At 40.9% G+C, this 27771-nt stretch overlaps 5 protein-coding genes and 2 long non-coding RNA genes across 8 annotated transcripts in view; 1 reads left to right on the top strand and 6 right to left on the bottom strand.

Annotated features, from left to right (window-relative positions):
- LOC149041526 (uncharacterized) overlaps positions 1-27771 on the top strand; it is a 42686-nt gene that overhangs the window by 5216 nt on the left and 9699 nt on the right. The gene's annotated exons all lie outside the window — the stretch shown is intronic.
- Positions 454-25743, bottom strand: LOC149041528 (uncharacterized). The gene is made up of 2 exons (XR_016179113.1): positions 25611-25743; positions 454-542 (listed from the first exon to the last, which is right to left on the bottom strand). It is a non-coding gene; the product is annotated as an uncharacterized LOC149041528 (long non-coding RNA).
- On the bottom strand, positions 5460-11101 carry LOC149041533 (uncharacterized). The gene is made up of 2 exons (XM_089213771.1): positions 10750-11101; positions 5460-5956 (listed from the first exon to the last, which is right to left on the bottom strand). The coding sequence occupies exons 1-2, from the start codon at positions 10979-10981 to the stop codon at positions 5760-5762; spliced, it is 429 nt and encodes a 142-aa protein (XP_089069897.1). The 5' UTR covers positions 10982-11101; the 3' UTR covers positions 5460-5759.
- On the bottom strand, positions 11641-13518 carry LOC149041532 (uncharacterized). Of its 2 annotated transcripts, XM_089213770.1 has the most exons (6): positions 13324-13518; positions 13051-13236; positions 12818-12936; positions 12615-12723; positions 12413-12525; positions 11641-12327 (listed from the first exon to the last, which is right to left on the bottom strand). In XM_089213770.1, the coding sequence occupies exons 1-6, from the start codon at positions 13477-13479 to the stop codon at positions 12183-12185; spliced, it is 828 nt and encodes a 275-aa protein (XP_089069896.1). In that variant the 5' UTR covers positions 13480-13518; the 3' UTR covers positions 11641-12182. The 2 variants fall into 2 exon arrangements, with proteins under 2 accessions (XP_089069896.1, XP_089069895.1); XM_089213769.1 differs by having other exon boundaries at positions 13051-13518.
- Positions 13543-16339, bottom strand: LOC149041531 (uncharacterized). The gene is made up of 2 exons (XM_089213768.1): positions 14468-16339; positions 13543-13727 (listed from the first exon to the last, which is right to left on the bottom strand). Exons 1-2 carry the CDS (start codon positions 15731-15733, stop codon positions 13626-13628), a joined length of 1368 nt encoding a protein of 455 aa, XP_089069894.1. The 5' UTR covers positions 15734-16339; the 3' UTR covers positions 13543-13625.
- On the bottom strand, positions 16880-18453 carry LOC149041530 (uncharacterized). Its single transcript, XM_089214624.1, has 2 exons — positions 18426-18453; positions 16880-17847 (listed from the first exon to the last, which is right to left on the bottom strand). The coding sequence occupies exons 1-2, from the start codon at positions 18433-18435 to the stop codon at positions 16880-16882; spliced, it is 978 nt and encodes a 325-aa protein (XP_089070750.1). The 5' UTR covers positions 18436-18453.
- LOC149041529 (uncharacterized) lies at positions 18572-25032 on the bottom strand. Its single transcript, XM_089180259.1, has one exon. It carries the CDS (start codon positions 24994-24996, stop codon positions 18718-18720), a length of 6279 nt encoding a protein of 2092 aa, XP_089036385.1. The 5' UTR covers positions 24997-25032; the 3' UTR covers positions 18572-18717.

Raw genomic sequence — 27771 nt, 5'->3', positions numbered from 1 at the left:
ACAAGCTGCACTGCGCAGTGAGATGAGCCATTAGCCCTCTTCTTCCAGATTCATTCTCCTGAATCCTCAAATTGCCTTAAATAGTGGTAGATATACATGTATTATTTGAAATATGAAAATAATTGTTTCAGATACATCACTGTAGGTTTTAAACAGTGAACACTTACCAAGCAAAGGGGGAAAATATTAATAAAGAAAGAAACTGAAGTAAAGCACACATTGCCATTTAAAAATTAGACAGCTGTGTGAAAATGTCTTATAACAAGCAATTACAGAGAAACTACATGACAAAGTTGAAACATTTGGTGCAGAGCCAACCTTAAGCTTAAACTGAACACATGTAAACTTGGCAAAAATTATATGTATCTCACCTTCCCCGCAAATATGTGCACTGGAGAGTGTTGAAGAAAACTTGTCCAGATCTATAAGCCTGTATCCCAGGGTTCTCCCTAGTTTTCAGCATAACAGGTAAGGGACCTTTTCAAACCAGTAAAGCACATTTGCAGCTTCAGGCGGCTGGTCATTCTCAACTTTGTCATTTCCTAAAGCATACAGTACATCGCGCCCATCAAAAATTCTCCATCGAAAAATTCATAATGTGAACGATACACCTTTAGGTTCAGAGGTTGAACAAAACAAAGTAAAAATTGTTTAAAAGCATTGTATTTGACTATGCTCTTTCCAAACTGCTTATATATAAGGGTGCGGTCATTTTCTTGTGCTAAAGACATCATTCAGCGCTACAAAATTAATGCAAAGCAGTCAAAGGGTAAAGCGCTCCGAAAGGAGATCATGAGGAGTCATGAACAAGAAACAGTTAGGCAATGTAGTGTCTAAAAATGAAGAAGTATGCCACAAAAGGCAGCCACGAAGGCGAACAACAACAGTACACACAGTACACGTTTCTTTTAATAATCTTCCCCCGCTCACACCTTCCCGGATGTATACTTTTACATAAACAACCGCTGTCCTAGTATACTACATTCCCTCTCTTTCTTCGCTCAGATGGTTGACCTCGAAAGACAGAAACATAACAAACTTCCACTTTGTTTAGATACCGTAAAAGTTCAATTCGATTCCAAATGTTCAAGACAAAAATCACGCTAAACATAAACATAGCCTTGGCCGTTCAGCTTATAAAACAACGTTTCAATGTCACTCATGTAATAACAACGAACAGTAATATGAAAATGCCAATGTCACTAGTTTTAGTACAGAACGTAGTCACTCAGAGCCTTTGGACGGCTCGTAATTCTGCCGGATCTTCTCACATGCGGCTCAGCTGTAGGTACAGTAGAAGGTACATCTTCTGGTGGTGATTCAGCCATTGGTACTTGATCCTCTGCCACAGGTGGCGTCTCAAATGACTTAGGTTCAGTCCGTGGTTTAGCGTCCTGTTGTGGCGTTTCCTGTTCTTCTGGATCTGGCATATTAAAGGACTTAATATGCTGAAGGCTGCGTTTGTACTGGACACCTTGAGGCGATCGCAACACCACCTGGTCCCCATAACGAGATATCACCTGATACGGTTCCTTCTCATAGCAAGGTGACAGCTTATTTTCTTTCTTCTTCTCAAGCAGAACACTGTCTCCTTCTTTCACATTTCGATCTCTGGCATGGAACTTCTTGTCCACATAGTCCTTGTTAAACTGCTTTCTCTGATTGTCCCGATCACGAACGGCTTGGTCGCTCACTTCTAGCTCCTCCTCTTCAACGTTGACTAGCTCAGGCATTTTAGTTGTTAGCTTTCTCCTAAACAATAACTCGGCGGGACTCTTTCCTGTGGTTGAATGTGGCGTGGACCTGTACGCCAAAAGAAACCTGTTTAGCTCCTCTCTCCAATTCTGTCCTTCTGCATGGGCTGCTCTCATGGACTTAAGAAGCGACCTGTTTTGCCTCTCTACCTCGCCATTAGCTCTTGGCCATAGAGGTGTTGTGTAACGGTGTTCAATCCCCATTTCATTCAGGTAATCTTCTACTTCTTTGGATACAAGATTTGAGCCATTGTCGGTACGCAGACCTTTAGGCAACCCATGTCTTGCAAATTGGGCATCCAAGCAATGAATGATGGTTTTGCTGGAAGTTGTTCGGATAACATCAACTTCTATCCACCGGCTGTAATAATCAACGAGAACTAACAAGTGTTCTCCAGAAGGTAACGGACCCATTAGATCCACAGCTACTTCTTCCCATGGTTTGTTGGGTAACGGTGTTGACTTCAATGGTGGGGGTGGAACGTTCTTTGTAACCATCTGGCACCCGTAACACTCTGCACATCTTTTCTCGGCATCACGATCCATAGCAGGCCACCAGACTTTTGTTCTAAGTCTCTCCTTTGTCTTTGTGACTCCTTGGTGCCCCTCGTGTGCCAAACTAACGACTCTCTTGCGAAGTGCTTGGGGTATAACAATTCTTGTCCCCCGGAGAATTACATGGCCAATAAAAGTCAACTCATTGTGCACTGGCAAATACTGCTTCGGGGCATTGTCCCATTTCCCTTCGATGAGACAATTTCTGAGTGCTTGCAACTCAGAGTCTTGTGCTGAGACTTGTTCAATCTCTTTGATTCTCAATGCAGCGGGGACAGCATGTAGAGCTATCGCGCGTACATATCCATCATCTTCCGCGGAATTGTCTGACGCCGGTATCTTCGTCAGTCGGGAAAGGGCATCTGCGATGTTTTTTCTTGAAGGCACATAGCAAACTTGATAGTTGTACGGTTGTAAACGCAGAACCCAGCGCTCTATTCTGGCTGAAGGTTTAGACTTCCTGGAATAGATGACTTTAAGTGCTTCATGGTCTGTCACCAGGTCAAACTGTGGAAGCCCGTACAAGTAGAGGTGGAAGCGTTCACAAGCCCAGACTAAGGCTAGTGCTTCCTTTTCTGTCTGACTATAACGACGCTCCACTTGACTCAAACTACGACTAGCATAACAGATGGCACGGCTTTCCCCATTCTTTTCTTGCACCAGCACGGCGCCAAGTCCAACAGGACTTGCATCAGCAATAACACGGGTGGGTGTGTCCTTATCGAAGTAAGCTAGGACTGGTGCACTTGCAACTTGACTCTTCAATCTCTGAAACGACTGCTCCTGCTCCTTGCCCCAAACGAACGGTTCCCCTTTTCTTGCAAGTTTTCTGAGGGGATCAGCAGTGGTAGCAAAATCGGGTATAAACCTGGCACTGAATCCAACGAGCCCCAAGAAGCTACGGACTTCTGAGGGTGTCTGAGGCTGACTTGCCTCTGCAACTGCTCTGACTTTTTCCTCCGTTGGGCCGATGCCATGCTTACTCAGCAAAAGACCCATGAATACCACTTTAGTCATTCGGAAAGTGCATTTTTCAGCATTCAAAGTCAGCTGCTTCTCACTAAGACGTTGCAACACACTGTGTAAGTTCTTATCATGTTCTTCAGTGTCTCGACCATGAACGATAAGATCATCTGCTATGTTTGACACCCCTTGTAGACCTGCCATTGACTGGGTGATGATATGCTGGTACTTCTCTGGTGCGGCATTTACACCGAAACTCAAACGTTTGTAGCGGAATATACCATCATGGGTGGCAAAAGCAGTGATATCCCTTGAATCAGGATCCAGCTCAATTTGGTGAAAACCCCACCTTAAATCTAACTTCGAGAAAACACCACTCCCATTAAGACTTTCAAGGACTTCATCTATGGTTGGTATGGGCAATCTTTCCCGAATAATGGCCTCGTTGGCTCTCCGCATGTCGACACACAACCTTATGTCCCCGGACGGTTTAGGAGCAACAACGACTGGGCTTACCCACACCGTAGGCCCCTCGACTTTCTCAATTATGTCCTTTTCAAGGAGTTCGTTAACCTTGGCAGTTACTTTGTCCTTTACAGAAAAAGGTACTCGTCGCATTTTTTGAACGACTGGAGTTACACTGGGGTCAATGTGTAGCTTCAACTGATAATCTTTAAGCTTTCCAATTCCCTGGAATACACTGGGGTATTTTGCTTTGAGTCCTCCCACGAAGGTACCATCAACAGTGTTACAGTCTCCTGTCCCAAGAGTTCCCGAGAGATCCACACGAAGGATTCCAAGATCTGTGGCGGACGAATATCCCAGCAAACAACGCCCGGATTCAACAACAATGAAATCTGCCACAACCTTTGCTTTGGGTACGGAAACTTCTGTCTGAAACTGGCCCTCAATTTTAAGCTCTCGACCCCCATAAGCATACAATCTCTTCAGACAAGGTTTTAATTCAATCTTGAGCCCCTGATACTTAAGTTCCTGCAGTGTATCTTTACTAATGAGGTTACTTGCAGAACCTGAATCAATCAACACATCTCTGCTGATTCCACCAATCTTCACTGAGATAACGGGTTCAGAGGAATTTGACATAGCACATGTCTGTTCTTCTATAGTAAAAGCAAAACTGTCATCCTCACCTGACTCGTTACAATGACCCTCAACATGATTTGCCTGTCTCCCCTTACCATGACGCTGCTGTCTGCCTCCCCGTTGTTGGTTGTTACCTTGTTTTCCAGGCTTCGAGTTCCTTCCCCCTTTGCAACAGCTGGCATAATGACCATATTTACCACACTTGCTGCACTTGCGACCTCGGGCGGGACAATTTGTACTTTGGGCAAAATGACCTTCTTTACCACAGTTGAAACAAACGCTTTTCCCTTTGTCTCCACGCCCAGGACGTTCTTCAACTGCATGAGTACCTGCTCCAGGTTCTTGGCTTGGCATGACCATTTGACCTGCCTGCTCGTGTGAGGCTTCCCACTTTCGAACTTTATCCATTGCTGCTTGCAGAGTAATATTAACGACTTCCAATAGCTTCTTCTTTAGCTCAACATTAGGCAACTTTTCAATCAATTGATCCCGTAAATTTTCTTCCAAAGTTGGACCAAAATTACAATGACGAGCTTGTTTACGTAAACGAACCATGAACTTATCGGCGGTCTCTCCCTTTGTCGGCGTAAGTTGACGAAAGACATGACGCTCGTACGGTACATTGTCCTCGGCTCGAAAATGAGCATCCAACTTTCGCAGACACACCACATACTCATTATCCTCGTTAGCATTCAGTGGTCCAGGATCTGGAATATCTTCGTAAATATCTTGTACTTCCATACCTGCTAAATGGAGTAACTGAGCTGTTTTCCGAGAAGGATTCGTAATTCCCTTGCCATCGATGTAATACTGATACGATCGTTTCCACTGTCGCCATCGTTCCGCGACCTGAGAGGAAGACCCTGTTAAATCTAGAGGTGGAAGCGCCCTTTCTACTGAATTCGCCATCCTCGTCGCCAATTTGTAGTGTCTAAAAATGAAGAAGTATGCCACAAAAGGCAGCCACGAAGGCGAACAACAACAGTACACACAGTACACGTTTCTTTTAATAATCTTCCCCCGCTCACACCTTCCCGGATGTATACTTTTACATAAACAACCGCTGTCCTAGTATACTACAGGCAAGATTAAAATAAAACATTTTATTATCCTAAGTAAAACATGGCATTGTAAAAAATTTGTTAATTATTTTTTATGAATGTTTTAAAACACTTACATGTATCAATTATCAAGAACATTTGAATTAAGAACTGTTCACATACAATGTAAAGCCGAATTTACCATGCCACGAAAAGTCCTGTGCATAACATGTTTATAGAGTCCTGGGCCAGGTTGTTAAAAGCTGAGTTAAGATAACCCAGAATTAGTGCAATAGAGAAATTATCCTGGGAAATGCCTTCTGAAGGACAATTATTTTATGTACTATAATAAAGACCATAGTTGGCAGAGCTCTGAAAATCCCTTGTAGTAGCTGTGTGGTAAAGGCCCCTCGTTACATTTTACAACCGAACGTTCAGGACGTGGTGAAGGCTTGCTGCTTTCATGGCTTTTCTTAGGCATGTTCAGCTTCGGCAAAGCTCCAAATTTGGGCTTCTTTTTAGTCATTTTCGCAGATTGATCTATCAAAGAAAAGATAAAATTGTCAAACTTGGAAATAGTCAAACCTAAAACCATATCCACTTTCAGAACGAACTTCAAACAGCAGCAACACTGATCGGTGAAAACTAACTCGAAGCTGTTTCGTTCTAGCATAAACACACGATTTCTAGGTAACGAACAGTCTTTATTTGTAAACTAAGTGCGCTCTCATGTAGATATATGTGATCTAAAACCTTTTCGATTAGATAACATCGACCGCTGTATCATGTGTCACCTGAGGTGCACGTGATCTCCGAGTGTGCTCTCGTTACATCCTTTCTTTCATAAGAAACAAAACGAAACAACGGAACAATCAAAACAAACATGAGAAACAAAAAAAAAATCAAAACCACTATCCAAAAGAATCAACTAGTCAAGTCCGGTAATGTCTTTGTCTCTCATGACACTGACTCAGGTTAACGAACAAAGTCTTTCAGATAGGACGGGGGCTTCGTTATTCGACCACTGCGAGTCTGGTTGCCTTTGGAGGCTTGCGATGTTAGATCAGTCGCAGGCTGCTCGATCGCTGGCTCCTGTGGCTTCGCTACTTCTGAGCTGGAGTGACCACTGGCGTTAGTTTCTTGTTCAATGTGTTTAGATGGCGAGGGAAGTTCTGTCTGCTTGGGCATCTGGGTTGTTGGCGTGTGAGACTCTTTTGTAGTTGCTTTCAGATGCCTTCTATTTCGTCTAAGGGCAGAGCCATCTTCTGTGAGGACTTTGTAGGATCGCATGTTCACCTGTTCCTGAACAGTGGCTTTCTTCCAGGGCGCCTTGGGGTTGCTTGTGGGCTGAATGCGCACTGAGTCTCCAGTTTTCAGTGGTGGCAAATCTCGAGCGTTTCTATTGTAGTAAAATGCCTGCTTGGTTCTTGTCTTCCATTTTTCTTCTTGGACATTTTCGGCGAGTTTGGGTTTAAGGAGCTTCTCGCTTGTTGGGAGTAGGGTCCTTGTTCGACGACTCATTAGTCGTTGTGCTGGACTGCTTTTCATGCCTTCTGAGGGTGTGTTTCGGTGGTCGAGGATCGCGAGCCAAGGATCTGTTCCATCTTTGTTAGCCTTCTTAATAAGCCTTTTCACAGTCTTGACTGCGCTTTCCGCCATACCATTGGACTGCGAATGTCCGGGACTTGAGGTTAAATGATTGAATTCCCAATCTCGAGCAAATCTCCTGAATTCATCCGAATCAAACTGTGGGCCATTGTCGGAAAACACAGTGTTCGGGATGCCATGCCTTGCAAAGTGTTGCTTCAATTTGTAGATAACAGCTTTAGATGTTGTACTGGACTCCAACCTATCGACTTCCCAGTAGTTGCTGTAATAATCTACCGTCACGAGGTAACGTCGGTTGTTTGTCTCAAACAGATCAACACCAACCTTGGACCATGGCCGGTCAGGTACCTCATGTGGGTGGAGTGTTTCCTTCTGCTGGGAGATCTCAAAGGTTCGACAAGTTTCACACTGTCTGACAAAGTTCTTCACAGCTGTATTCATTCCTGGCCAGAAAACGCTTTCTCTCGCGCGTCTCGAGCATCCTTCCACGCCAATATGTGATCGGTGGATTCTGGATAGGACTTCTGGTCTGAGGGATTTTGGAACTACACATCTGTCTCCTTTGAAGATAATTCCATCTTGCGCTGATAGCTCGTCACGAACGTTGAAGTATGGCGTGACGTCATTTGGGAGATCAATCTTGGTCTCAGGTCACCCTTCTCGAATGACTTTCTGAAGTGCTTGCATCGTGCTGTCTCGCAGACTTTCTTTACGGATATTGTCTAGGCTAGCTTTGCGGAGTGGCAGAAACTCGACCATATGTATTTCTTCAACTTCTTTGTCGATGGTTAGCACTTCATCGCGCGATGTGGTGTTGGGAAGGGGTGCTCTAGAGAGTGTGTCTGCCAGATACATGTGCTGGCCTGGCTTGAAACCAATTTCGAGGTTATACTTCTGCAGGCGAAGTAGCATTCGTTGTAGACGCTTGGGGGCGGCCACGAGGGGTTTGCGGTAAATAACTTCAAGTGGTTTATGGTCGCTCTCAACAATCACTTTGCGACCATAAGTGTATTGGTTGAACTTCTCGGCTCCAAACACTATGGCTAGCAGTTCTTTCTCTATTTGCGCATAGTTGCGTTCTGTATCCGTCAGGGATCGCGATGCGTATGCCACTGGCTGACCATTTTGTAAAAGCGTAGCTCCAAGTCCAGTGTCCGAGGCGTCGCATTGAAGTACAGTCTCTTTGGCGGGATCAAAGTATCGGAGGACAGGTGCTTGGGAAGCTGCTTCTTTGATCTTCTTAAAGGCGCTCTCATGGACGTCGCTCCAGTGCCATTCTGCATCCTTGCGCGTTAGCTGTCGAAGAGGTTCGCAAATGTCTGCCAGCTTTTTTAAGAATCTCGTCAGGTAATTCGCTAGACCAACAAGCCGCTGTACACCTTTCACATCTGTTGGTCGCCTCATGCCTTTGATGGCGTCTATTTTGGATGGGTCTGGTTTTAGCCCATCTCTTGTTAACACATGACCAACGTAGGGGATTTCTGTCATCTTCAACTTGAACTTCTCCTTGTTCAGTTTCACTCCCTTTTCGCGGCACCTTTCAAGTAGAGTTACGAGTTTTTTGTCGTGATCTTTCACTGCTTCTTGCACAGTGTCACCTTCACCCGAGATGAGGATGTCGTCTGCAACTGTGCGCACACCGGGAAGGCCTTCGATGGCTTGATCCAAACGATGTTGGAAATATTCCGGTGCGGGTGATATGCCAAATGGCATCTTCAGCCACCGGTACCGACCAAATGGAGTGCCAAACGTTGTTAGATAGCTTGAATCTTTATCTAACTCGACATGCCAAAACCCGTTTTTAACGTCACACACACTGAAGACTTTAGCTTTTGACAAGTCCGGCAGGAGATCGTCGATAACCGGAAGAGGGTAGTGGCTGCGTTTCAAAGCTTTATTTAGTGGCTGAGGGTCGATACACACGCGAAGCTTGCCGTTGGGCTTCTTAACAAGTACCAAGCTTGAGACCCAATCTGTTGGAGTGTCAACTGCTTTTATAACACCAAGTTCTTCGAGACGAGTGAGCTCTTGCTTTAACTTGGGTTTCATTGCCACTGGAATCCTTCTAACAGGCTGTTTCACTGGTTCAATGGTTGTGTCCAACTCTAAGTGAAGTTTCTTCTCAAATTTTCCTTCTCCAGTGAAAACGTCATGGAAATCTGCTGCTATTTGTTCCATCGTTAGGCCCATTGCTTCAGTCTTTTCTTGTACCAATGAGATATTCTCGTAACGCACTTTGATCAATTTCATTTTCTGCACCGTTTTGGAACCCAACAGTGGCGTGCAGTCGTTATGGACAACAACAAACTCTGTTTCGCATTCTTCATCAACCTTGGGATTTACCAGATGAACACGACATTTACCGATGGTTTCCATTTTCGATCCGTTGAACATGCTGAGGACTTGTTTCGAATGCGCGATCGGGCACTCGTTCGGTAAATCGTTTTTGCTTATCACATTACAGGTGGCGCCACTGTCGACTTGAAAGCGAACGGGATGACCTTTGATCTCCATTGTTGCGAAGATTTTCGATTTGATGGGTTGACTACTGACACTTTTGACACTTTGTTCTTCCAGATTTTCGGATGAAATCGTGAAGCAGTACTCTTCATCGCTCGAATCCTGCGAAGTTTTTGCGTCTCGCACTCGGTGAATCCGTTCTTTTCTTCGTTGTCGCCCACCAAGTTTTTGTTTACATAGCTTGGCGAAGTGATTTGTTTTGCCGCATTTCGCACATTCTTTTCCGAACGCTGGGCATTTATCTCTTGATCTCTCGTGTTTTCTGCCGCAGTATTTGCAATTAACTAACTTAGGACTGGCATCTTTGCCGTCTTTTTTCTCTTTGTGGTTGAGTGCGTTGACTTCTTCTCTTCCACTCATGACTTTCATTTGCGATGCAGTTGTTTCGGCTGATCGACATACATCGATACACTTCTGAAGATTTAATTTGGGCTCTTGTAGTAATTTCTTCCTAGTTCCCGTGTCACAAATTCCACAGACGATCCTATCACGAATTAATTCGTCGGTGAGCGGACCAAAAATGCACGTTTTCGCGAGAGTTTTGAGCGCTGTGAGATACGTGTCAAATGATTCGCCGCTTTCTTGTTTTCTATTATTGAAGCAGTATCGCTCGTAAATGACATTTGTTTGGCCAATGCAATGCCTCTCCATCAACTCCAGAACTGTATTCATTACGTTCTTGTCTTCTTCATTTTCGAACGGGAGACCATTGTAGACTTCGAGGGCTTCGGTTCCAATGCAGGTAATGAAAGTAGCTACACGGTGTTTATCTTCTTGCTGGTTGAGACGTGAGGCGATTTCGAACGAATCCCACACTTGCTTCCACTTCTTCCAGTTTTCTGAAATATTTCCTGCCAAATTCAATCGCGACGGAATTGGTAAATTGCTTTGTATTCCATAGCATGGCGTCGGCGCTTGAACACTCGCTGAATCTTGAGGTGGTGTAGTAGTCATCGTGTCGAAGAGGCTACACTCCTGGTACCATGTTTCGTTCTAGCATAAACACACGATTTCTAGGTAACGAACAGTCTTTATTTGTAAACTAAGTGCGCTCTCATGTAGATATATGTGATCTAAAACCTTTTCGATTAGATAACATCGACCGCTGTATCATGTGTCACCTGAGGTGCACGTGATCTCCGAGTGTGCTCTCGTTACAGAAGCAAATCCGAAAATTTAATAAGAAAATACAGATATGTACTTACATATTTCGATATCTTCGGGCGCAAAATGTTTCTCACAGGTATATATTCTATCGCTCTTCAACTGTTCCCTGAAGTTCTGATCCATTTCTCTTGTCTTTTTTATCTCACCAAGCCATTCGTCTCGCCATGTTCCATGAGCTTCGTCTTTTGCCATAGGCAACTTCCAAATACCAATTCCCTTCGTTCTTCTGCACGAACCACAGCCAAATACTGAGCAATTAGCCCCTGGCATAACTTTTATATTTCTTGCAAAACGACAACCATATACTGATGAAAATTACGGAGAAACCTAACACATATCGCACAACTAACAAGAAACTACTCGACGGACGCCATGATCGTTTGATAAATGGGAGTTACTACATCACGGGCGACGAGCGGGGATAGAAAAAACCACCCAAATACGAGTGGTCAGCGGTGAAACAACTTTCATACTTCATATATAGACAGATCATTTGTAGTATCAGGAAACAATCGTGTTGTAAAGCCGAAGTGAAAACAGTTTACTTCGCTAAATAAAATGTTAAGCAATTCAAAAGTGTTGATTGTACATATATCTTTTACTGCTTTAATAAACAATGAAGGCATCGGTGGCATCCGAAAGGTACCAAGAAGAATTAAATGTACGTTTTGTAGTTGCAGAAAACAGTCGTGTTGTAAAGCCGAAATGTTACTAAGTTACACTTCGCTACTTAAAAAGTTAAGCAATTTTCCTCAAGCTTTAACTGGAACAATACTTTTAATGCTCTATTAACCAACGGAGGCATCGGGAAAGGCATTGGTGACACCGGGAAAGGCATCAAGAAGAATGATATTCACGTTATGTAACTTGTTGTGTGACGAAAAAAACGTATCTTGACTTGTTCAAAGCATTAATCACAGTTGGCTTCCTTTTCATTTGAATTTTGTATCCACAGCCTAAGATGAGAAATTTAAAATTTCTATCAGCTGAAGTTCTTTTACTGCATATTATATCTATTCAATCGCCTCCAATTCACGTGGAAAAAGGCAAGTAGGAAAACACTGAGCTTCGAGAAACAGCCATGTTAAGGCTAATGTATTTACCATTCCTTAAATATTCACAATCAAGACCACTCGTTTAGGAGACCTTTTCTCAAAAGATCCACACTTGCAAATAATGCTGTTTTCAGTTCGAAATGTTTTTCTTCCTATTCAATTGAACAACTGACTTAGCGTTTAAGCCGAGAAAAAAATCACAAAGTTTGAATTCTGGGATGTTGTCCACCGTTGGCTCCATCAAGTTACGATTCTGCACCATTGACGCTCGTGAAAATCTATCTTAATTGACTACCAAGGACTGTATTTCTTATCTTGCAAATTAAGGTCTGTACATGACATTAAGTTCATCATCTGGTTCGTTGTTATAGTCAGCTTTAAAATTTAAACTCTACTTGTGCTGACAAGAAGCCACCCTAAGGGCAGGTGAAATGTTGCGTAACCGTCTCCGCGAAAGGCACATCCAGACAACTTGCATGGAAAAACTGGCCGCAGCTATCGCACCCAAGCCAATCCTCTCCATCGTCGTCTTTGCAAATCTTACAGACCGCGGTATTTCTCCTATAATTGAACAAAAGATATGGGACGTCAAAGAGAGTGTTGCGGCGTTTAAGAAACAATGGTATTTGACACCATCGAAACTTACCAATCAAGGTCATCATAACACGAGCCAAATATGACAGACGTTATTCTTTCCCTTTCCATGTCCACATCGTAACTTCCATTGATATCCAACCCCTCACACAAACACCGAGCAAACTTCAAACAAACAAAGAGAAATTTAATACATTCGAAACCAGGAAGCAGTCCTATTAAAGTGAGCTTTAGCAAGTGATTATGCTACTCACAAGACATACAATCACACCACAGTTATAGCTATCGGTCTGTGTGTAATGTAGTGGTTCAACACATAGCCATGACTTGCAATTCCATCCCGTTTTGAGATCAGCAACGGCACTGCAGAGTCAAACAAAATACAGCAATTACATAAGTATGTTTTGTCTGCATGCATCAAAATAAAAAGGAAAACATTGAGTTGAAAATAATTCACCTGATGTCATCGATCAGTTCTATCAGTTTGCTCTTAGGAACTGAGGTGCTCAAAATGGTGTGTACACGCCCATTCATGGGATCGAAATAATATCTGGTTTTCTGCTTTCGATCCAGAACCTTTAAAACATATGCAAGAGAGCGCTTAAAGATTTATTTATAATGCAAAGTCCAGTTAAAAGGTTCTTGATTAAAGTGCGTTATTCAAAAAGATTATTATCGTAAGGTCCTAACCAGAAGTGTCCAGTGATTTCCAGACTTGTTCATGGGTATAAATATTTTAGAAATCTGGGTAAAGTTCTCTCCTGACCAAAGCAAGCGAGTGCTGGAATGTCGCTTTACCACTTCAGCCATAGTTGTGTCTGCCACAAAAATATCTCTGTGGATTAAGGTCAGGCGCCACAGAACTGCTTCGATAACCTTTGAAAAAATGAAAAAGGAGAGCATTTCATGGAGGAAAGTTGTATGGAGAAGACACTCTATGTTAATAAAAAAAAAAAAAAGCACCTTGTCCACAAGCCAACCAGGCTGAAATCCCGGTATTGCACTGTTAAAGTTTATATTTCTTTTCGCAACCTCTGGATGGATCAATGTCCATGCATCAGAAACGGCGAGCTTGGCAGGTCCGTCGTGGAACATGATTTCTGTCATCTTCAGGCCCATTTTACTAGCGCGTAACAGTCTTGCGGTGGGTTCACCTTTCAGCTGGCAGCTCAGCGCTTCCATTCCTAATAACAGCAAAATTCCAATGCGAATTAACATTTAAACTAACCGTATTTATCAGAGAACTTATGGCCTAACCTGAGCGTTTAAAGATCTAAACGGGTAGTGTTTGCTTCATCATCCTGCGAAACAGTCATCTGCTCTCCGTCACCACTCGCAGTTAAGTCTGCAACGAACAAGTTGGTTGCCTGAAAAAAAATTGTATTGGTTCATTAGAAAACAGTCATTGATAGAGAGTGAAAAGCTAGGCTTCGTAACTTGATATATATAACAACTTTATTTAAATAATAACATATAACATATTATTATTAAAAAAGGGTTATAGAAGGGAGGAACTTAATCCTCATTGTAAACTATACCCCAGATATAAAAATTTAATACTATGCAATATACATATACATACTGATACATTTTACATACAGGCATATATCTATATAAATATAAAATCTAAATAAAGAAGACATATCTAAGATAACTATTTTGTTTAAGATTATAACTAAATAATGTATAATACATAGAATAATTTAATTTTTAGTCATAGGCCTAGTTAAAAAATGTTGATTTAAGAGCTTTCTTAAAAGCATTAATTGAGTCAAGTTCAACTACTGATGACGGTAAACTGTTCCATGTGTCGATATGTCTGTGCCAAAAAGAGTACTTAAAGATGTCTGTACGGCTAAATGGTTTATATAGTTTATATGGTTTATATAGTTTAAACTGTAAAAGCAAGCCTAGCATGAATTTTTAGGGCGTAATACAGATGTGAGTAAAAAACTCAATTGTGTTTCCGATAAGCTGTTGAAACAGTCGTCTGCAGTTTCCTAGTAGATACAAGAAAAATGTTTGATATTTCACTAACATCGAAATCAAACAATCTCAATCTGATCTTCCTTTCTCGACTCACTTTATCATTAAACATAAAGCTAACCTTCCTCTTAGCATCATCATCATCAACATCGTCATTGCTGTCTTCTTCAATGAAAATCACATCAGTCTTCGGAGTCTTCTTTTTCCAGCGTCGTCTAGGGGGCAATTTCTTGTGAAATACTTGATGGTATTCCGTTGACGTGATCTTTAACTTCTTCTTGGCTGGGCTTATTCTGAGAGGAATACCATGCGTTGAAGAGCAGCTCTTCTTTAGCATTAGCTGAATATTTTCCAGTTGTTTTAAAGCTGTTGACATCGTGATTTCATCATCTACCATATACGTGATATTCTTGACGGTATCGATCTTATCAAGAAACCGTTTTCTCAGTTTTTCAACTGTAGAAGTGGTAGTGGCGCCATTGGGACTATTATTGGGTAGCTCAATACCTGACTTCTCCACAGATTCTGCTTCTCCTGACTTCTCCTCAGATTCTGCTTCTGCTTGTTCGCAGTCCATCGATTCATCGCCAGAGGCGTTGGCCAGCCTTGGACGGCCGTCGGAGGATGATGATGATTTAGCTGTACCTTGAGGAATGCCACAATTCTGTGCATTACTGTCAGGCTTATTTATAATCAAATGATCCAGATCAAGAGAGATGAAGACACTGCTCCTGTACTGATGGGGTAGAGATTCAAATCGCCACTGAGAGTAGCGGGCAAACACTGCAAAGAAATGTTTGCAAGGGTAATTACTTTTTTTCCAGGAGGTACAGGTGCAACTAGGATAGGAAAAATCCACTAGCTCCTTTTTGTTTACGTTGGCTGCGCTTTTCACGCTGAATTGGCCTTTCTGAAAGTTTACGGATGAGATGTCGGCTTCAGCGAATTCACCAGCGGCAAATCTACTGTCCAAACAGTGTTTAACAAACTGTGGTGGTCGGTTGTGAAGATAAGTCGGTATTCTAGAATTATATCTTCCATAGGCATCGCTGAACTTGAGGTTCTTTTCCAAATATCTTCTGTGCGAGTCAGGAATGAACGATTCTACCAGCATCGTTGCAATGCCATAAACCGATTTGTCAACTGATCTCGGCAGATATTCGTACTTGAACAGCTTGTTTTGCGCCTCAGTGCCGTTATTGGTGTTAACTATGTTTGTCACCTGCTGCTTTCGAAAAGCCTGTGCCCAACGAACTTGGCATGATAGCCACGTGTTGTTTAGATAGTTCTGAACATTTGGTTTTTCTTTATAAAGCCGGGATTCTTTCAAGGCATTCACTCGCTTTTCGAATTTGTCAACTGTGCTAGCATAGGTGATACTCTTCATATGCTCTAAAAATATTTCTTGCTCAGCAGACGAAAGGCCATTCTTCTTTGACTAGGACCAGCGGTGCATTGCCTGTAATCTGTGGAAATCACAAATGTACACCAAACTTTTGGGGAATTGTTGTTCGAGGGCAGCGATTTCTGCATTGGAATAATCCACCATGAAGTACGCCGGATTCCACGCTGGGTTCCATCCCTTGATTATGGCAAGTGCTTCACTTATAGAGCCTTGATCTTCGGACTGACATATGAATTCAGCCACAACCTTGTATCCCACGTTGGTATGTACACAAACGAAAAAAAGTGGAATTGCGTACCTTGTCGTTTTGTACGTGGCGTCCATCAGGGCCAGTTCACTACCACATCTTTCAAGCATTCGTTGTTGCCATGGCTCTTGATGTACAAAGAGGAAGGTTTCCTCAGGAGTTCTAGGTCTTGGTTCATCTTTTTTGTTAATGACAGCGTCTCTGGTACGGTAAGAGAAGTTGCTTTTGGGAGACTTAGTTTGCCAATCTTCTATTTTTTACCCAATGCTTCTTGGTCGTCATCGCAATACTTCACTGCTGAAATCGTCTTGGCAATGTGGTTTCGCAAGTCCTGGCGACAAGGGTAGTATCGCCTATTTGTTTTCTTTGGCATTCGTTCCTCGGGATGGCCGAAAAATAGATCCTCCCGAACATATTCATCAAGAGACCTTTGCACCTCAGAAAGGTTAGTTATGTTTTGCTTTACGAGGTCGTAGATTTTGTCAACTACACGTTTATCGACGTATTGTCCTATCGTGGACGAGTCCCCGACAGGGTGGTTGACATGGGAAGAGCTTAACGGGATCTTTACGTGGAACCGAGTCGAAGTACGGAAACTAAACCCTAAGTCACTCTTCGATTTGGCATTGATTTCTTTTAGAATAGCCTTCTTAGCCATCACCAAGCTATTATCTGATAGGAACTTTGCTTTGTCGATGAAGTAATCGTTGTACACCGAATACATCGAATCTGCATGACTGCCGGGCAATCCAATTTTCTCGAATTCTGCAAGTGTATTCTAGTTTTTCTTGCATAGTCGTGTACATTAGCGTAGTCACTCTTGCAGGTATAACTTCCTCGGGCATCCTTATTGGTACAGAAGATTTTAATACAGGTGTGTTCTACGAGAGCAAAATGAAATTAAATTCTAGGTTTAAGACAGCCTCTGTGATTTCCTCCTCTGTTGTTTCATTTGCAATTAAGTGACAAATTGAAAACAACTTTGGCACTGCTTCTTGATAAACCTGTAGCTGAAGCTTCTGCAGTGGTTGTTTGGAGTTTTGGATATGGATCTTGAGTGTCCACTTTACACTGCAGCTGGTTGCCTTTTGTGTTACTTTGCAGTTATCGCAGACTGCAATTTTTCCCTTGATTGTAACTTTTTTTGAACATGAACAACAACAGTTGTATTTGGTGACACTGCTTATTCCTAGTATTTCTCCAATGGTTTCTGTTGTTGTTGAGATGTCACTGACTTCAGGTAATGTTTGTTTGAAGGGTTCAGCGTCCTTGATGGTGTATAAATTATCTTGTTTTGGTGTGTTCAAGTATCTTTGATTCTGAGATACTTTCATTCTCAAGTTGTTGAAGAAATAGGTGGACTGTGGTGTGACGCTGTCAACATGCTCACCCCAGAAAATAACTTTTATGTAACCAGATGGATCAACTATATAGCCTTCCTGTTTTTTGACAGGAGAATCTTGGATGACTATAGTTTTGGTCGCACTTAGATGTGATATCTTTCCTTTTATTGACACTAGCTGTTGTGGTGCTACTTTTGACAAGGATGCAATTGATGTGACATCATCTTGTGCTTTGTATGGAAAATCAGTTGTTGTTGAAGTGATGGTTGTGTTCCTGTTTATTACTACATCACTTCGTCCATACTTATTGCTGATGTTAAAATTTGAAATTTTAACCGGTGATCTTTGTGCGGCCATTGCATCAAGAGTTTCCTTCTTTTCAGTTGCAAAGCATACACTGCCAATGAGATCTTTCTCTGTCTGAAGGTGGCAGTTAAAGTAGCTTGTTGGTCCAGATTTTTTTACTGGTGAGACATTATGCACAAAGCAAGTTATGTCTTGTTTTTCTGTAGGAGGAGGTAAAAAGATATTTAGATTAATGTAATAAATTTGGCATGGATGGGATTACTGCATAAGGTAGCTTGTGTTATTTGAAAAAAACATGTAAATATTAGTCTCCTTGTTTCATGTACTGTAAATCCTCTATTAAGCCCACAGGGGGCTTATTGTTTTAAGGCGCATTGGGGGGGGGGGGGGGGGGGCTAAATAGAAAGGAAGGGCTTAATAGAAGGGGAAGTGTTAAAATTTAGCAAAACAAGAGCAGTTCACCACTCATTAATTACTGTAATTAAGATTATTTTTAGTACAAATAACAGTGATATTTTGGCCAAAGTTCGCCACCAACATGCAAGAGGTGTGGGAAAAATAAATTGTATCATATAACTACATGAGAACATTAAAGGGTGACAAAAGTGATAGGAAACAGTGTACATCTAATACCTAGATGTTCAAAATAATATGTTTTATTAATGAGAGCATATAGAGCAGGTAAGGTTATAAAATGATTTTAAAACAAGAAGCATTAGTTTAATAGAAGAAAGGAACGTATAACCATAATATTTAAGTATGACCGGGAGATACATACCTGAAGCCATATTAGATCTCTGTCTTGTCTGTTGAAAAAAAAAAAATAAGGATGTATACAGATGTTTTAGGAGGGTGTTTAAAATACCTTTAAACCCTAGTTAATACAACACTCTGAAACATTACATGGAACTTTGCTTTAAATGTAGTTGGAAAGTGAACTATTTATAACCATAAAAAAAAATCATTTATGTATGCATGTGTTGAAGGCCGTATAATCAATTTATTCTAATTAATCAATTTTGGGTGCTGTACTGTTGTGAGTGACTTTGTTCGCATCACTCAACTTGGGATCAATTTATATTTGCTAGATTATATAGCCTGCTTTCTTCTTCAAGTCTATATTTTAAATTAGTGGATTTCTTAAGACTCTTAAGTCTTTCAAAAGTCATTGGTTCAATAATACAAGATGAAAGTGTTTTCACTCTGCTTATAGCTACATATGAAATGCCTGCAGTAGTTTCAGTCTGACCAATGTCAATCCATGCTTTTGGCAGTGTTAACCCTTGGCTCTTGTGTATTGTGATTGCCCAAGCAAGTTTGAGAGGCAACTGTTGTCTCTCATGTAAACTATCTAGTGTCTGTGAGGTTATTGTTATTGGGCATATAGGCACACATCGTGGAATGCTATCACTGATAGATGGACCTCTATACTCATTAAATTTTACTATGACAGCGACAGGCAAGTCTGGTGGTTGCTGGTTGTTTGCATAAATGAAATCTTCAACCGTTCCAGTTGCACCGTTACAAAGTCCAACATCTATCCATAGGTTCATGGTAAGCATTACATGTGCACCTTTTGCAAGGAAAATGGTCGGTTGTAAACCTGACATGTCATCTGAACTTGCTTTCTTAGCTATATCACTAGAGTGACGTGCAGTGATGCAGGCTATTGGCTGATGAAGTTCTGATAACTGTTCAAAGTTATAATTAGCAACTTCTTCATTGCTGAAATAGAGCCTAGTGGCATCTTGAAACTCATTCACGTTCAATGCTATGGAAGGCTGTCTTGCCAAAAGAAGTTTCCAATCTTGCTCATTAGAATCTCCTGTGCGAAGGCGTATGAGTAAATCTCTAAACTGAGCTTGCTGTTGATTTAAGCCTTGAACCCTCTGGTTTACTGACAGTTTTACAACATTGCCAAACATGTGATAAGCTAAATAGCCTTGTTCACCTGTAGAACTGGAGGGTCTCGAATGATATAATGGCTTATCTGCCACTGGAGGCAATTGAGCTGGGTCACCAACTAACATCATGGATTTACCACCAAATACTTCGTCATTTTTGCCTGTTGCTTGTCGGCAGCGTCTATCAATCCAGCCAAACAATGTTTGTCCTAGCATAGAGTATTCATCAATTAGGATATAACTGATATCTTTCAGCTTGGTTTGTAATGTGACAAGCCCTTGTCCTGTTAATTCTTTGTTATGTCTTGGGCCAACAGGCAATTTTAATAGTGAATGGATTGTACATCCGTTTATGTTAAATGAAGCTTTGCCAGTTGTGGCAGTCACTGCACAAGAGTGTTGGAGCAGGTTTCGGATGGCATTAATGAGGTAACTTTTCCCTGTACCGGCAACTCCAAGTATAATAAGAAGCAATGGATCTTTAGGGCAGGCTTGTTCAGAATGTGCTTTCACCATATTGTAGGCATGTCTTTGCATGTCACTGAATGTATTAACATCAATATTTTGTTGTTGCAAACCAAAGGTAGAATCCAAAGTATCTTTCTTAGTTTTTATCCAGGATGGCATTTCCTGTATTAAGTGATTTGCATACTTAATCTTGTCATTTTGCCAGTCATAATCAGGCTGAGATGTTTGTTGTGTTATATTATCTTGGTTAACAAAATACCCAGGTATGAGATCTGCTAAATCCATCCACTCTTCACGCTGTGGAAGCTCTTCTGAAGAGTGCTCTATATTTGGTTCCTCTTCTGTGTTATTCTGTACACTTTGTAGTTTTTCATACCAGTCAGGAACATGCTCTTCAGCATATGGTGTTTGTAGAAATTCCTTCCATTTTGTGATGTATATTTCATCAGTGCCTTCCTGACAATCCCAGGCATTGTCTTGTGTAGTATGCCAAGGTTTGTGCTTAAGTAACTGATATTTGCAATAAAGTCCAAAATTTGGACCTTTTGAATTGGAAGAAAATACTGGAAAAACTCTGGGAATCATGTTATGAGGCTGAACTGTTAGTTTGTTGTTGACAAGTTTGTATTTTGTTGCAAAATGAATGAAATTAAGAGCCATTATATCTGGGATGGTTTGAATATATTTTTCCCTTTTAGCGTAAGTATCAAGCAATGAGTCATTGGTTACAGTATCTCCATCATTTGTTATAGTTTTGATTCTACGTGAACCATTTAGACTAATAGGTACCACATTAAATGATGAGCTGACAAGTTTCAGTGACATGAGATGATGCATAGTCTCTTGTGCAGAGAAGTCACGTTGGCCAAGTGACTTCATTATCACTTTTTTTATCAATTTTGTAGGGTTGCTATTGTTGTTGCAATTACGGACAATAGAATTAAATGCAAGTTTCATTACAGGTGACTTTGGTTCACCTTTTGAAGCATATTTTGCAAGGTATTCAACACATGCATGATAATCAATGATCACTTGAATATCACAGTTTGCCCTCCAGCCTTGAAGCTGAAGTCGTTGGTGATTATTGAGTCTGCTATCATTCCTCTTTGTTATGATCTTTGCTTTGTATTGAGTGCTTCGATCTTTTGTATGAATGGGCTCAAACTCTAGTTTTGTATTAACACAAGGTTCAAATGGAAACTTAAATCTACATTTCAGTTCTGTTTCGTTTTGTTTCTTTCTAAGACAATAGTTTGTACTACAGCGAGTGTGCCTTTGTACAGTATTCAACAAATCAACATAATCTTGTTCAGAGTCTTGTAAACTTACAAGGTCCTTGTGACGCTTTTGACAAGGATGAATAGAGGGCTTCACCCATGTGCCATTATCTGGTGGATCTGGATTATATGTAGACAATAACCAATCTACATACTGACAAACTGCCTGGGAAGCCTTTTTCCCATCCACTATCTGTTGATTGAGTTCTAGTATATTGACTTGCTCAGCTGTATTAGTGGACATTTCAGCCAAATAGCCTTTTAGAGCTGTTTCTGAGAGTTTACATAAACCTGGATCATTTTTCAGCTTTGCTACACCATGACAATGTATACTACCTCTAGCTTGATATTCAAATCTGTACCAGTGCCACTCAGCATCTAGTGAATTGTATAACCAGTATTTAATAAAACTTTCTAAACGCTGTGTAAAGAACCAGTCTGTAATATGAGGATTGTTAATCACATTCTGCCGTTTGTTGTCAGTTGAATTATTACTGACTGAGTTGCCAAAAATTGCATGAAGTTCAGGCCAATGCATATCAGCAGAGGAGAATGTGAAAAAGAATGTTGGAGCTCCAGCATGGGCTATTATTGCTTTTAAATCTTCTTTAGCTTTGTGCCAATAAGCATTAGAACCAGTAATGTTACTAAGATAGCGTGATATCTTAGATATAAACATACTTGTGTTATTGCTAGTTGCCATTTGCCGCAGCTCCTCAGCAGTCAAATGAGCTTCTCCTGGGTTTTGTTTTAGGAACATGCCTGTCTGTTGCAGAATACGTTTTCTTTGTATCATATTCAATGCCCAGTAACCAAATCTGGGGTGAGTAGCAAAGCGATATACCCATTTGTCATTCTTGTTTTCTCCAAACTTTAAAAGGTGCTTTACTCTTTCTCCGAGTGGTATATCTCGGCGTAATGATGGGTTAGTAGGATCACCCTTACCATCTGGAAATAATGTTGGGAAAGCCATTGTTGCTAAATAGGGAGTTACATACTCGTTTAATGGTTCACTGCCAACTGTTGGCCAGGGCAAGTGATTAGAATCATTAGACAATTGTTGGCGCACAGCTTCTATTTCTTGCTGCTGACACTCTGGAATAGGCAGAAAACTACTCATTTCAGTACCCTCATTATAAACAATGTCATCTTCATTTTGAGGACCTAAGTCAGGTTCACATGTGGCATCCAAATCTATATTCTCTGTTTCAACCGAGAGAAGACCATGTGGAACACCATGTTCTGGTAAAGAATTTAAAGAATTTTGATTGATGGTTATGTCCTTGTAGTGTGAGTTATTATTAACAAGCCATTGTAGTGCATCAGCTACATTTTGCCTTCGCACTGTCACATCTTTAAAACTGTTCTCTTTACCTTTCATCTTAACAACAATAACAGATAGATCTTTTGGGTATCTAGGCAGAGAATGTGCTAGTTCAGCTATATCCTGAGGCAAATTGATACAGTGGCCTGAATAGCCCCTTTGTCCACCAGGTTTTATGTAAACTCGCATAACAGGAAGTGCACGTGCAATAAGCATTTCTTCTACTTGGGTTAACCCCTGCAGTTGTAAAGGTACTAATGATGGCACCATGTCATTTTCCTTAGAAAACTTTTTTGGTTGTTGTTTATCTCGTATGCACCTCTGACACTGGTAGTGATCAACCTTCCTTGGACTGGATTTCAATGGCCATGCTTCAAAACAGACAGTGCATTGGCAAACTGAATACTGATTGGACTTATGAAAATCGTTCATGTTATTTTGTGCATGTTTTTGTTCGTGAACTGGACCAGCAGAGCTCTCTTTTTGTCCTGCAGAAATTGTTTGAGACCTTTTATAACTGGCTCTCCTATTTGCAAGTCTCTCTTTTCGCTTTTCAACAGTTTCTTCAGACGTTCTTTTTCTATAATAGTCTTTGTAACTTTTTAGTCTCTCTTTTTGCTTTTCAACAGTTTCTTCAGACACTCTTTTTCTATAAGTGTCTCTATTATTTTTAAGTCTCTCTTTTCGCTTTTCAGCAGTTTCTTCAGACATTGTTTTTCTATAAGTGCCTCTCTTATCTTCAAGTCTGCTTGCCCTTTCATTAGCTGTTTCTGTATATTTGACTCTTCTCATGTAATTTCTGTGCTTAAGAAGTCTACCATGTCTGTTTTCATTGGTTTCTGATAATTTTCTCTTTATGCATGTGAGTTTGTTTTTATATCTACTGTTTTTGTCAGTCAATGTTGAAACATAATGCAACTCGTTAATATATCCAATAAATATTGTCTTTCGTCCATCCTGATCAGCAACAGGAGTTAAGATTGTACTTTCAGGTGAATTTATATTAGACTGTGTGATATGAATGACACAGTTGTATGCATTGGCCACAGCTTGCATTATGATGTTATCACACCATGTGCCTTGTTTTGACATTTGTTGAATATAGTTATTCCAGTGATCATTAGAAATGCTTTCAATATACAATTCTGGGTAACTCTGTAAATGGCCAATTCCAGCCATACGAATTTCAAGATGCAAGTCAGCAGTCCTATACAGTTGGTGCGAAACTGATTTAAAGAAACAATCTCCAAATCCACCTACATCATGTGGTATAAGTCCTATGAGACGAAGCCTTTCAGTTAAACAATCCCATGGTAAATCATGACTAACAGCATTCTCAGGAGACATACCTCCATTTAATTTTGAATTATCATTATGAGTTTGAGGAAAGCTTTTTCCACCAGAATTCATTAAATCTGCCACACGGATATGTGTTTGTCTACAGTTACATGTAGAATAGTTATCTGTTGTTGTAAATTTTCTTTTCTGTATGTTCATGTAAAAAACAAATTTACTATAATAATGATCATTGGTATACCAGAATTTCCAGGTGTTGTAATTTCTACATAAATTAGTGATAAAAGAACTGTCTGGAAGATGTTGTCTTACAAAAGACTTGATTCTATTCCTAGACTTCGTATTACTTAGTGCCTTTAGAATTATTTTAACAGGAACGCGAGATGGTTCCCTGTCCCTTTTCCTCTGACAATTCACTCTTTTCTTACGAACTTCAACATTTTCAGAAATAGTTACACTATGATTTTCAATTTTCTCAGAAGAATAACTTGTCAAAGCCTTATCATGATCTTGTGAACTACAATCACCACTTATCAGCCCGGTAACCATTTGACTTTTGTCACTTTTCATTTGGCGCAATGGCCATCGAGCAGAATGACTCGGTTTATTTGCTTTGTGACCACAACGGGTCATTTGGCGCAATGGCCACCGAGTACAATGACTCGGTTTGTTTGGTTTGTATTTGTGACCGCTATGGGTCAAAGCACAATGGCTTGGTAGATTTGCTTTGAGACAACTTTGTGTCAGAGTTATCGGTTGATTTGCTTTGTTGTTCGGCAAATTCGAGGACATCAATTCAAAGCAGGAGAGCAGCGAAGGTCTTCGGTTTGTTGTAGTTCGGACAACGCCGACATCGGGCTTTCTACATGCTCTTGGAGTACTAAAAAGTTTCCTGGTAAGGCTTTGACAAGTTGAAGCGATGAACTTTTTAAGAAACATCGCATGAAGTTTGAGAAAAATAAATGAACTTACCGAATAATCCAAAGATATCCACGGAGGCGACACGGACGCACGAGCAGCTTGCACTCGCACGAGGTATAGTTGCGTGCGCACTCGCACGAGGTATAGTTGCTTGCGCATAAAAATAGTTGTGTGCGTATGTCCACCAGGTGAGCCCGCGATTTCTTTGGCCGGCTATTGGGCTTAAAATTCGTGCGCGCGCTTAATAATTATTCAAAATGGCGCAGATTTTGAACATCGCCCGTCCAAGTAACCAAAAATCTCGAATCTTCACGCCTGGCATGCACAGGTATCCCATCGACCACAGGATCCCCAAAGATTACAAAGCGTTCTCCTAACGTCGAACGCAATAAATATAGCCGGAAATTGTAGAGCTGTCAAGGCGGTTATTTCTGGTAATTGGCTGCTTTTCCATCGCTAGTACGTTGTTTTGTTTACCCCTAAAGTTCTTGTAAAGCTTACCAGCCACTCTTCGTGGCCTCTTGTTACTGGTCAGAAACGACAGTAATGTTTGCTGCCGTTTCATCGTGGAAACTGAACAACTAAACGACACCACATTTGCACGTGCAGAGAACTGACAAATGTTGTGAGATTTAACAGAAAGCCCACAAAAAATCGCTCTTGCTTCGAAATTCGAAAGGTACCAGTCAGTGTTAGCTAACTAAAGCACACGTAGATCTACGATAGTGCACGCTGTTGGCTTGTTATTACACTTTCTTACCAGATTAGCTCACCTTAAATGCGTATTTTTTAAGGGTTCTGAGCGTTTGCAGGCAGTAATAAGTGCTCTTACAAGTGGTAAATTTTACCGTTTACCGCCTGATAAGGAGAACCCTGTATCCTCGACCTTGAAACTTGCTCTCTCCATCAGAACTTTCTGAAGAGGAGTCTGGTAAAGCCAGTTTCGTTTTAGACGCACTGATCGGTTGATCGATGTCAGACTCGTCGGAAGAAGAATCACGCGATGTACCAGGCGTTGCATTGTGGATCTCCCCTCTCCCCCCCCAACGGATATTTCTATTAACTTTTTGGCGTGTCTCTGTATTTCTGAGAATTTTTTTCCTTTTCTCTTTTTCCTATCCCGGTTTTTAGTATTTTCACCCCGGCCTTTTGCTTTGGTATGTGGTTTATGCGAACTGAAAGAACTCCAGGGAATAAAACAACTTCGAAAACAAAAAGATGCCGTTTGCGTTACCATGGAAACCAAGTTGTTTGTGTTACCCAGGTCGTAAATAATCGTTCCGCAACGGCTAAAAATTAAAAACCAGAAACAATTTTGGGCACTGCTGGATCATGCACACTTATCCACTTTACACCTACGACTAACTGGATGAAAGGATAGATCGTCATGGTAACCTTGCTGTCTTCAGCGTATCATAATCTTGATCTTCCACCGATTAAAGTTCCCGTTCAGTGTCCATATCCTCTATGAAATCTTCGCATGCGCATCGAATAAAAAGAGGGGGAGGACATTTGTTAAGAGGAGAGTTTCCTTTTAAAATCATCAAGCGTAATTTGAAGCACAGTCAAGACATCTTCATCAAAGACAACTTGAATTTTATCTTCTGCTCTCTGGAGAACGTCTAATTTAGTGGAATTCTTAACGTCCTCCCCGCGAGCTCTTTCCTCTTCAGTTGTGTACTCAGGTGTTTTTTTTGAACGTCAGGTCTTGGTTTTCTTTCCACAATAAATTACAATTCATTATTTAAACATGTACGTACTGGAGTAGTAACTCGTTCAAAGCTAGTAAACTCGTGTGTAAACAACATGAAATAGTTAAATGAATTACAAACATAATGGAAAATGAAATTATTAATAATAATGGGAAATGGAAAGAAATGAAGTAATGATTCTTATAAATAGCTTTCTCAAGAGTGTTTTGGAATTCTGTTAGACTCGCTGAGTTATGAACTTTGGTGGCAAGACTATTTCAAATGTTCACAGCCGTATGGCTAAATGGCTATCTTTTCAACAGTTTTATCGTAACCCAATACGCATCTTAAGATACATTAATGAGATTACTAATCTCAGTAATCTAATCGATTACTTTGAACTTTTCCTAGGCCACGCTTTAAAGGACTGCAGTATTCTAAGTGTGGATAATAAATGTCTTTTATAACATGATCACCGTGTCGATAGCCAAAAATCTTCCTATTCGTCACAAACCTGCGGCCATAGCATAAGCCTTCCTAAGTGGCTCTGAGATGTGGATTTTAAAATTAAGTTTACTATCCAGGGTTACTCCCAGAATGTTAACATCATTAGCAATGTCTCTCTTAGTACTGTCCATGTAGAGTTCATAATCATATTTGCATGAGCCAACGGAGAATGCCTGTGTCTTGCTGTCGTTAATATGAGATGGTTATTTCTGAACCAAATCTTTGTTGACCACAAACTCCAGTATATTTGGAGATACATCAGCACCATAACATGTGGTATCATCAGCGTAAAGTCTGAGTGAGACGTTTGGGATGCAGTAATTTACGTCGCTAAAGTACTAAAGAAAAAAATCTTATCTGTTTCTTTTTAGTATGTCGTTCATCTCTAGAGTTTGTTTGTCCAGAACTGTGCCACTGAGGGAAAGATGCTAGGTGGGGCTTCCTATGACAGTTTGTCTGCCACAATCCATAGTTTTTCTTAGCCAGACAAGAGCAGTCATGAAACTGTGTTGCCAGACTTTGAAATTTTTTTTTACTCCTTCAAGGTTTGTACACATACACTCCCCTCTGCTAAGATATCCAGATGAACTTATTGATTCAGTCCTCGAGACAAATTCGGGAAGATCAGGGGGAGAACGATACGCGGTCCAAACTAATAATCAAAGAAGATAATATCGTAGTTGTTGCAACTGCAACGACTGAAGAGACCTTGTGCCTGAAGATACTGCTGGAGACC

This window comes from Pocillopora damicornis, chromosome 8 (assembly GCF_964200805.1).
Source record: "Pocillopora damicornis chromosome 8, jaPocDami1.2, whole genome shotgun sequence".
Classification (NCBI taxonomy): Eukaryota; Metazoa; Cnidaria; class Anthozoa; order Scleractinia; family Pocilloporidae; genus Pocillopora; species Pocillopora damicornis.
Note: the sequence above shows the minus strand (reverse complement) of the source record. Positions and strands in the feature narration are given on the sequence as shown.